This window comes from Austrofundulus limnaeus, unplaced genomic scaffold, assembly GCF_001266775.1.
Source record: "Austrofundulus limnaeus strain Quisiro unplaced genomic scaffold, Austrofundulus_limnaeus-1.0 Scaffold237, whole genome shotgun sequence".
NCBI classification, from domain to species: Eukaryota; Metazoa; Chordata; class Actinopteri; order Cyprinodontiformes; family Rivulidae; genus Austrofundulus; species Austrofundulus limnaeus.
Window position 1 is genome coordinate 623,583 of NW_013952639.1, and position 9,976 is coordinate 633,558.

Sequence of the window (9,976 nt, forward strand, 5' to 3'; positions counted from 1 at the left end):
AAATGTGTTTATCTTCTGCAGCCCAGAACTGTCCACTGTTTTATCAAAATTCAGAGGTAAGTTTCTGCTCTTCATTTAAATTCATCAAACATAATCTCCTCATTTATTTATCTCATTTTCTTGAAATTCACTTCTAATTGTAATTTTTTTCCCCGTTGCTGTTTTTTGCTCTTCATTGAGACCTGAAACAAAATATGATCCGTTTTAGGGGTGCACCGAAAATCAGCTGGCTGATTTATTGGCAGAGATTTCCTTAATTTCAGGAGATCGGCAAGAGATTAGACAGAAACCTGGAATTGGTGCACCCCTAGTTTGTTCTGATGAATTTTTTTTAACTTCATAAGAGCCTTTACAACCACACTAAGTGCTGTCGGTTGCTCTGACACTCATTAATGAAATTGCGCAACATACATAACAAATTACACGAACCAGTTAGGAACATGTTGGGACTGAAATGGTTCATAAATTACAGTCATGCTGAAACAGTTATGTCGTAACGGCAGGATTAAATAAAGTGTTGTCCAATAAATATTTTTTACCACTCCTACAAATTATAATACTGAATACTAGTTACCATTATTAACTAATGCAGTCATTCATTGATGTTTATCTTCAATAAAATAAATCTCTTTCCAGTGATTATGAGCATCATTAGAAAGAAATATAATGAAGTCATTTGGAAACATTCATTGATTAAGAAAAAAATTTTTTGGGACATTTCCTTGGTTGATGATGTAATCTTTCCTTTGATCTTTACAGACTTCTGGTTTTAAAATGTTGCTTTTCCTTCATCAGAGCTCCTGTCCGTCTTCAGTCCTGGACTCCTCAGCCCCCTCCCAGACAGAAACATTAATGTTCCTCATTTTCATGGGTACAAACATTGAAATTTCCACACTGCTTCTTATCATTTTTCTTTTATTTCATTCCTCTTATGCTTCCTTCACAGCCCACTGATGGAGCAAGCAAACCAAGTGTCTCTTTACCTAAAAAATCAGGTAGAATCTGTTTAAACAAGTATAATCTGGCATAAATGAAGAAAATTGGTACCAAAAAGCACAATCTCTTATAGTTAGTATTATAAAAACAAACGTATGTGAGGAGTCAGTATATTTAGGCCCCATAAAATAAAGGAAAAAAAGAAAGACTTTTATAAAAGCTGTGATCTTTTCTTATTTGACAGGATGTTGATGTGACTGGATGGAAGTTGGTGCTTGTCTTTGTTCAGATGGATCAGTTCTGTCCCTGTGAGCAGCAGCAGCAGGTAAACATGGACAATAAAACCCTTTGTTTCTGACTCCTGCTTCGGTCGTTGGGTTACAGAGTCCAGATTATTTCAGCCTTATCAGCATCCCACTGTCACTCCTGATCTCTCCTTGACACGATCTTATCAGGAGCTGCAGAAAAACGTCTCGCTGACAGAAGTCAGATTACGTCCTGTGACTTATAGTTCATGTTCAGTTTGTCAGAGTCTTTATAAGATCAAATTTCCAAAGTTTTTGCTGAAGAAAAACAAACTATTAAGTACTTTCCAGGTGACTCGTGTGACTCTTTTAAAGGGGTATTGTGTTAAAATGTACTTTTAAATTTTTTGTAATCTTAAAAATGGTGGATGTTCATAATTTCATTGCAAAACACAACTTTGTAATGATTTTTATTTATAGTTTCTTTGCAAAAAATAGCTTAACATCGACTTATGTATGAGAGGATCATGGGAGATTTGCTGCAAACTGAAACACCTCTGGGTTTTTCAGAAAACTTACTTTCTAGATTTAGCGTGGTAACAATCGAGTAAGGTTCAACTGTGTCCTGGGTTGCCATTTTCCATATTATATAATTTTTTACAAGAAAATACAACATTCCTATGAAAGATTATAAACGGCATGAAACATTGTGTTGAAATGGGAGTGTCTGAAACGGTAGGAGGTTCTTCAAAGGGATCCACGATTAGCTGTAACATTAGACTTTATTTGATAAACATATATTTTAACTGTAAAATAAAGACTGTAAAAATACTGTATGATGTTTAGTTTTGTAGATTTTTAAAATATATTTTAACACGGACGGAGACATTTTATTTCCACACAAAGCATTCTGGGTAAATGATGACATGGATAGGTCCATGGTGCGAGGCTGCTAGCGAGCTATATCCACCCTGAAGGTTAATCTTGGACAATATCTGATGATYGACTCTTTTAAATGAAACCAGAGAGCGTTGACAGAGAGGAGAAGGTAGAAATGACTCAGCCTGGAACTGAAAATATGGATGGAGGACAACAGAGCTGCTTCATGGAAGAAGAACCTCAGCTTAGCCTGTTAGCTTTAGCATTAGCCCCAATGCTATCACCATATATATGTATTAGCTCAGCGCTACACATTCTCCTCTCGTCACTGAGGTCCTCCATCCACATGACAGAGAGGGGAACACAAAAATGACTCAGCTGCAACTGAAAATATGGATGGAGGACCTCAGTTTAGCTTGTTTGTCGCGCTAGCACCGAGCTAATACATATAAGGCAGTATAGTGTTGGCGCTAGCGCAACACAATAGTTTATCAAATAAAGTCTAATGTTACGACTAATCGGGGATCCCTCAGATCTTACCAAGTAAAATTTTATTACTCCATTTGCAGAAATTTTTGACTTAATTTGAGTCAAATTTTCAGACTAACAAGACAAATAATCTTACACATTCTGAAAAYAAGATGATTATTCTTACACAATCAGTTCTTGTTTAGTAAATCAGTCTCAAAACAAGATCAAAAAGATTTTTTGGCTGATATAAGATTTTAAAACTTGGTTAGGTGGACAGTTTTTGCAGTGTGCTTGCAGTGTGAACGTCGCCATATGTGACCAGAAAAAAACAACACAATATCCCCATTTAAGACAACTCCTGAAGTTCTGCAAGTTCTGCAGACTGAGATTATTGTGTTTTTTCTTTTTTGTGTGTGTGTTTGTGTGTGTTCCAGGTCCTGCTTCTCATTAGAGGCGTGGTCAAAGAGGTTGATGATGCTTTGAAGGTGTTGCACTCTCAGGTATTTCTCTCAGCTTTTTTCACTCTTTAATGCAAACTTCATTACCAGCGTTCAGACGTTTCTTCCTAACTGATCTGCAGCTGAAACACACCGTTGTCAGTGTTGCATTGTGGGATGGAGAACAGGATGCGTTTCCTAGAAAGTAAGTTGCAGGTTTTCAGAAGAAAGACAGTTTGTTTGCTGTGATTCAGCCCCTTTTTTTAAACTAAGCACGTTAATTTTCTCACTGACAGGACGTGTCCATGTGTCAGCACAAGCAGTGAGGGAGAACTCCGGCTTCAGAGGGCCACATTTACTCAACTTTTGCAGGTTTGTTTGTGATTAGCTTTCACCTGAATCAGTTTGTTCTCTGGGCTGATGCATACAGTACAAAACTGGGAAAACATCGGCCTCAACAGGACCACTGTGGCTCTTTTCACTCCTAACATAAACCAAAGTCTTAGCATTACTGGTGAAAGGTGTATTTCACGTTACTGACCCTAACTTCTTTATGATACTTTGGTTTTTAACTGATTTTCCAGGAGTCTTTGGGTGATCTGATGGTCCAGAAACATTGGTACAACGACAGAGATGATTTCACTGTCACGCTGCAGGACGCTCCATTTATCAGAGACCCCTCATTTGTTGTTGTGAGTTACAAACAACTAATGAGTTTCTTCTGTTTAATTCCTTTTAAAAATATTACCACAATAACAGGGACTCAGAAATATATTATGTCAGCTCAGATGTGTTTTAATCTGCTTCGTTTTTTAAATAAAACAGACTGGAAAGCCTTTGTCTGAGTCCAGAATATCAGAGCACACAGATGAATTGATGATCCAGCTGTGGATGAACCTGGTGAGGCCTCAAATTCAAAGTGAAATCATTTTTCTCAGTCGTGCTTTTCTGCCTCACGAACAGAACTTTCTGTCTTACAGATGCAGCCCCCGGTCAAACAACAGAAAACAGAGAAACATATTTTCACTCTGCTGTGCCCAGATGAGGTAACAGATATTTGCAGATGGTTGGCCAAATTAATATTCTTCTTCACTTTTTCACTCTTCTTTCTTCCTCAACAAGGATCGTCCGTTCCTGAGAACAGAGAGAAACTCTCCCCGGTCTCCCGGCGGCGAGGCCTCTCCTCTGGATCAGGCGGTGAGCATCATCTGAAACCAAACAGGAGCAGAGGCGGCGGCTCGTTCTGATCTTCTCTTTGTGCCTGCTTCACAGATCACAGGCACAGAGATGCCATGTGAGGACCTCGGCCCGTCCGCCTCCACACCCACGTCAGGTGCTCCTTGTTTTAAAAGTTCAGATTTTTCATTTGGAAATAAAAAAAAAAACATTTACAAAACAAATGGAGCTTAGGGTTTTATGAAAGAGGATTAGGGCTGCTGGGAAATAAATAATTTTGACTTTAATCGCAGAATTCTGACTTTATAAAAAAAATCAGAATTAGAAAAAAAACATATTCTGAATCAGACCAAAGGTAAAAAAAAATCCGAATTCTTACTTTAATCTCAAAATTCCAAGATTAAAGACAGAATCTTATGGAAGCCCATTTCCGCCACCCTGATAAAAAAATAAAATAAAACTTGTATCTCATAATTATGAGATATAATTATGAGATAGCTAAGTCATAATTATGAGATAGTATCTCATAATTATGAGATAGCATCTCATAATAATGAGATAGCTATCTCATTATTATGACTTAGTATCTCATAATAAAGTAAAAGTTTTTTTTATCAGGGTGGCGGAAATGGGCTTCCATAGAATCTGACTTTTTTCCCTCAGAATTCTGAGATTAAAGTCAGAATTTCAGAATTTCAACATTTTTACATTCTGTATGATGTGACAGAAATTTTCTTCTTTTTTTTTTTTTTCACCAGTCCATGAACTCAGACCTGGAGATATAAAGGTTGTGGCTGCTGTAGGGGATTCTTTGACTGTGAGTTTTTTTTCCCCTTTTAATTATTTGTAATTATTTAAGCAGACATAAAGACAAATCCTCACGTTGCTGAAACTCTGAGTGTTTTGTTCTGTCAGGCAGGAAATGGCATTGCTTCCAGTCCGAACAACATCCTGGACGTTTTGCAACAGTACAGAGGTTTATCCTGGAGGTGAACAAAAACCTTCGTTCTAATCTTCACGTCTTTTTCAGTTCTATAAAGTCATGTTGATTGTAAAACGTAATTTTAAATGTGCTTTTTGTAGTGTTGGTGGAGATAAAAACCTCACAAGTGTCACCACTCTGCCCAGTGAGTCTTCCTGTTTACTTAAATAACAAGAGAAAGATTTATTTTTGCAGGGAGCTGTCACTGTTATCATTATGTTTATTTTATTCCAGACATTCTGAAACATTTTAACCACAACCTGACGGGATATTCAGTGGGAACGGGCAATCAGGACTCTCCTCAAGCTTTCCTCAACCAGGCCGTGGCAGGTGCAAAGAGCAGGTGAGTCCTGCTTGCTTTTCAGCATTATTTCAATGGTTTTTATCAAAATTTAACAGTTTTTTAAAATAAATTTAACCATTTTGTGGGTTAAAAATCATGTTGAAGTTCTTCTGGGTGAACTGCACATGAATCTTTTTGTTCATTTTTGTATTTTTGTTCTCAGGGACGTACCCTCACAGGTGCAAACACTCGTAACAAGGATGAAAAATGACCCTGTAAGTCTGTAGGTTGTGAAAAACATGTCAGGAGTAAAAAGAGATGCAGATTAATACTTGTCCTCTTCTTATCCAGAGAATCAACTTCGAATCAGACTGGAAGCTGATCACAGTTTTTATTGGTGGAAATGATGTGTGTGACCACTGCTCTAACTCTGTGAGTAACCCTGAATTCAAAAGTTACATTAAAAGAAACAACTGGGCTCAAAATATGTTTTTCCCTTTAAACAGCTTCTTTACTCTGTACAAAATTATGCCCAAAATGTCCGTAAAAGCCTGGATTACCTTCATAAGCAGGTAAAAATCAACAGAGTGATTATTTGCTTGTTTTACTCTCTGTTTGCTGTAAGTTCTGATTCTTGTCAGGTCCCTCGGGCTCTGGTGAACGTTGTAGAGGTTCTTCACATAACTCCGTTAAGAGAAATGCACTCTGATGAGTCATTAAAATGCCCAACTTGGCTGGTAAAGTGAGTATGTCCTTATTTAAACATTTGGGTTTGAGTTACAGATGTTTTATTTGAACTGATCCAGCCAGTCGTAAAACAATGTTTTTACTTTGCCAGCATCTTGTGTCCTTGTGTTGTTTTGCCAAAGTCCAACTCTGATGCGCTTCAAGGTTTGGAGAACATCAACAGGGGCTATCAGGTAAGACAAACTTATCGCTAAAGAAACTTGTGTTTGTTGGCAGTGGTGTTGATTTATCGTTATCTTTTAGGATGTGCTGCATGAGATTGTAGAGTCGGGTCGGTACGATACCCGGCCAGACTTCACCGTGGTGATTCAACCTTTCTTCAGGGAGATCGTTGTTCCCCGACTGCCGGTCTGTACCGAAAATACACATCAGCTAGCTGGAATGTTTGTGTTTGCAAGTATGGCCATTATTCCCAGGTGTGTTTTTAAGTGGGGGGCCAGTGGGGACCATAGCCACCTCTATAAATTTGCTGATTGTGTTGCTCTTAGCACAATCACTATCAACTGTAAAATAAGAAATCAATTAGGGGGTTCCTATTGCAATTTCTTTGTAAATCCTATAAATGATTTCAGTGAAACGTTCTGATTTTTAGTTTTACTGTCTCCCATACAAAATTAATAAATCTTCATCTGGCCACCAATTTGAAAAATGTCTTGTGAACGTTGTTGGCAAAAGTTGTATCAGCAGGAAAAACAATGTCGATTAAATTTCAAACATTTTAATAATTAACTTTTACCTTTCAAATCATTTGATTGGTTTTACTTGTCAGGATGGCCGTCCTGATCGCTCCTTCTTCAGTGCTGACTGTTTCCACCTCAGTCAGAAAGCTCAGACGCTGATGGCTCGCTCCCTTTGGAACAACATGGTAAATATGACAAACTAACAGTTATTTTATTATTTTTTACAATGGTGTTTTGATCTGATCATAAAGTAAAACATGCTTGTTTTTAATAATAAATATATATTTAAATTGTAATTGACTCATTTTGCTACTCACTGATTGTTAAAGCTGGAACCTCTGGGCCAAAAACACTTCAAACTGGAGTTTAATGTAACAACCAAACTGAAATGTCCAACAAAAGTAAGTTAGTGCAATGATTTTATAACTCACGTGAAAAGACACAATGGCTCTGGTTTGTTGACACATAGCTTGTTACATTTATTACAAAAAAAAGCAACACTTCTTTCTCCCCAGGATTCACCTTTTATTCGGACCTATAATAACAGTAATTACATATATTCCGGTCCTTCTCCAACAACTGCACCTGTCACTGTAAGTTTTTAAAGTCTAAGCACAATTTTAAAACCTAGTCTGGTATTAAAAGTGGTGTACCGCAGGGTTTAGTCCTTGGTACTGAGTAATTTAGACTAGATACGTATGTTCCAATTTCCAAATTCTGCAACAAAATTGTTTTAAATTATTTTTTGTGTTGAAGATGCCAATCAGTTTTTAATGATTTGCTGCATCTTTTCCTTTCAGAACTGGGGAAGTGACTTCTCCTGTAAGAACTTTGCTCCATCTGACCCTCAGCCAAGTTCAGGTGGGACAATAGACTCATATTTGCATTATCAGTTGTGTAAAATTAACTCTTTTAAACACCTTAAATTAAACTGCAATAATTTTTACTTGAAGATGGCAGAGATAGGTGTGTGAGAAAGCTGAAAACACAATATTTAAAGAGTTTAATCTTGCTTCGTGTCTTTTTAAATCATTTTTTCAGTTCATAAGCTGAGACCATCAGACATTCAGGTGGTGGCTGCATTGGGAGACTCTATAACAGTAAGTGTCAGAACACATCACTTGGTAATTATTCTTATGAAAAGCATAAAAGGTAAGTTTTATCACAATGTACAAAACTGAATGTTAAACATTAATCATGAGCTTGGTGCTATATTGGTCTTATTTTATATTTAAATAGAGATTTTGATGTCCCAAACCTGTTCTCTGTTCACAGGCAGGAACCGGGGCCAAATCAAAGAACCTGCTTGAGCTTAAAATAGACTATAAAGGCGTATCATGGAGGTATAAAATATTCACACTTAAACAAAGTTTAAGTTCATAGTTACCAGTTTAAAAGTTATTGTTGTTTTGTAGCATTGGAGCTGATAAAACTCTGGAGACTGTCACAACATTGCCAAGTGAGTGAATCAAAAACCACATGTCTGAATAAAACATTCATTTTTCTCATTCATCAACATGAAGTTCTCGTTTTGTTTTGGCTAATATTTATTATCAGACATTTACTTTCATTATTAACCTTATTGTCTTTTCCTCAGACATCTTGAAGAAGTTTAACCCCTCGCTGAAGGGCTTCTCCCAGGGTCAGGGCCCATTAAGAAAAGGCTTCAACATGGCTGCTGCTGGAGCAAAAACCTCGTACGTTTTTCTGCCTCTGCCTTCAGGCAAACGGGTCTCCTTAAAAGCTCATAAATATCTATCTTTCACAGAGAACTTCCTGCTCAGGTCCGAAATCTCATCAAGACCATGAAAGAAAATAAGGTGCGTTCTTTCAGTTTTCTTTAAAAATCTTTTAATTTCCCAATGATTTCATCTGTTTTAATGATTTGCAACTCAGGAAGTGGATTTTGAAAAGGACTGGAAACTTGTGACAATATTAATTGGGGCAAATGATCTTTGCCATTTCTGTTTAGACCAGGTAAGTTTCATTTGAATAGTATATTGTGCACAAATAATTTTATTGTATATACTATAAGACAGTTTCTCCTTGATGTCTCTTTAGAATAATTTATCACCCAAGAACTATAGTGAGAATCTTATGCTCAGCCTGGACATGCTTTACAAAGAGGTGAGTTACAAAATTTAATGAAGGAAAATATCCACAAGTTGTAATTTTCTGCTTCTTCTCTCTCTATAGGTACCAAGACTGTTGGTAAATGTTGTGGATATTATGCAGATCGATGTGCTGAAAACTGTTAGGAAGAACACACTGAGCTGTTCGCTGCTGCAGAGGTTAGTTTTCAATTAAATCTGTGCTTTACCTGCATCATTTTAAGATCCTAAAACTTGAGAAACATTAACCAAGTTAAAGAAAAATGTCTCAATAAGTCTCATTCTATGGTTAGTTTTATTTCCAATTTCTAAATCAGATTATAGACACAACTATCTTTATTTACAGGACCAGTTGTCCGTGTGTTATCAGCCCAGCAGAAAACTCTCCAGAGTTTGAAGAGATCAAACAAATAAATCACAAGTATCAGGTAAAAGGTTTCTTGAAAATACTATGTTTAATTCGATTAAAGATGTTCTCGTTTTTGCAAGTTTTTTGTTTTTTCCCAGGCTGAGATGGAGTTTCTGGTTTCTGGAGGTCGTTACGATGGAAAAGAAGACTTTGCTGTTGTGCTGCAACCCTTTCTGCACAATTCTTTCATCCCTCGTGTTGGAGTGAGTATGAGGAGCCGTTTGTAAAGTTACACTGCCAAAAATTACCAGCAATATTTAGCTTTATTTAGCCTTTCATAAGAAAAAAAATAGGGGGGGAGGGGCATTTTTCAAAGTAATATTTTTACCTTGATATTCAATGTCATAGTTCCAAACTAAATATTTAATTTCCAAGCTAAATATTTAGTTTACACACTAAATATTTAGCTTGGAGATTAAAAATTTTGTTTGCAAGCTAAATATTTAGACACAACGTAAATATTTAGTTTGTAGCTAAACATTTAATTTGGGCAACATATTTAATTAAATGTTTACTTACAAGGAACTAAATATTTTGTTTGGAGCTAAATATTTAGCTTGTTAAATATTTAACTTGCAAGTTAAATATTTAGTTTATAAACTAAATATTTGGCTAAATAT

General features: G+C 36.5%; 1 protein-coding gene across 2 annotated transcripts in view; it reads left to right on the plus strand.

Annotated features, from left to right (window-relative positions):
• Positions 1-9,976, plus strand: part of LOC106525691 (phospholipase B1, membrane-associated) — a 12,533-nt gene that overhangs the window by 1,039 nt on the left and 1,518 nt on the right. For both annotated transcript variants that reach the window (XM_014020002.1, XM_014020004.1), the window contains exons 4-39: positions 22-56; positions 796-871; positions 947-995; positions 1,181-1,261; positions 2,966-3,031; positions 3,112-3,173; positions 3,265-3,340; positions 3,553-3,660; positions 3,794-3,868; positions 3,949-4,014; positions 4,091-4,165; positions 4,241-4,301; positions 4,903-4,961; positions 5,060-5,133; positions 5,228-5,271; positions 5,361-5,469; positions 5,633-5,684; positions 5,761-5,841; positions 5,916-5,981; positions 6,051-6,151; positions 6,248-6,329; positions 6,400-6,504; positions 6,926-7,021; positions 7,166-7,237; positions 7,352-7,429; positions 7,637-7,697; positions 7,878-7,936; positions 8,112-8,179; positions 8,252-8,295; positions 8,434-8,533; positions 8,605-8,656; positions 8,733-8,813; positions 8,898-8,963; positions 9,033-9,127; positions 9,294-9,375; positions 9,455-9,559. In XM_014020002.1, the coding sequence (XP_013875456.1) occupies positions 22-56; positions 796-871; positions 947-995; positions 1,181-1,261; positions 2,966-3,031; positions 3,112-3,173; positions 3,265-3,340; positions 3,553-3,660; positions 3,794-3,868; positions 3,949-4,014; positions 4,091-4,165; positions 4,241-4,301; positions 4,903-4,961; positions 5,060-5,133; positions 5,228-5,271; positions 5,361-5,469; positions 5,633-5,684; positions 5,761-5,841; positions 5,916-5,981; positions 6,051-6,151; positions 6,248-6,329; positions 6,400-6,504; positions 6,926-7,021; positions 7,166-7,237; positions 7,352-7,429; positions 7,637-7,697; positions 7,878-7,936; positions 8,112-8,179; positions 8,252-8,295; positions 8,434-8,533; positions 8,605-8,656; positions 8,733-8,813; positions 8,898-8,963; positions 9,033-9,127; positions 9,294-9,375; positions 9,455-9,559 (2,662 nt within the window). The remainder of the gene's footprint in view (positions 1-21; positions 57-795; positions 872-946; positions 996-1,180; positions 1,262-2,965; positions 3,032-3,111; positions 3,174-3,264; positions 3,341-3,552; positions 3,661-3,793; positions 3,869-3,948; positions 4,015-4,090; positions 4,166-4,240; positions 4,302-4,902; positions 4,962-5,059; positions 5,134-5,227; positions 5,272-5,360; positions 5,470-5,632; positions 5,685-5,760; positions 5,842-5,915; positions 5,982-6,050; positions 6,152-6,247; positions 6,330-6,399; positions 6,505-6,925; positions 7,022-7,165; positions 7,238-7,351; positions 7,430-7,636; positions 7,698-7,877; positions 7,937-8,111; positions 8,180-8,251; positions 8,296-8,433; positions 8,534-8,604; positions 8,657-8,732; positions 8,814-8,897; positions 8,964-9,032; positions 9,128-9,293; positions 9,376-9,454; positions 9,560-9,976) is intronic.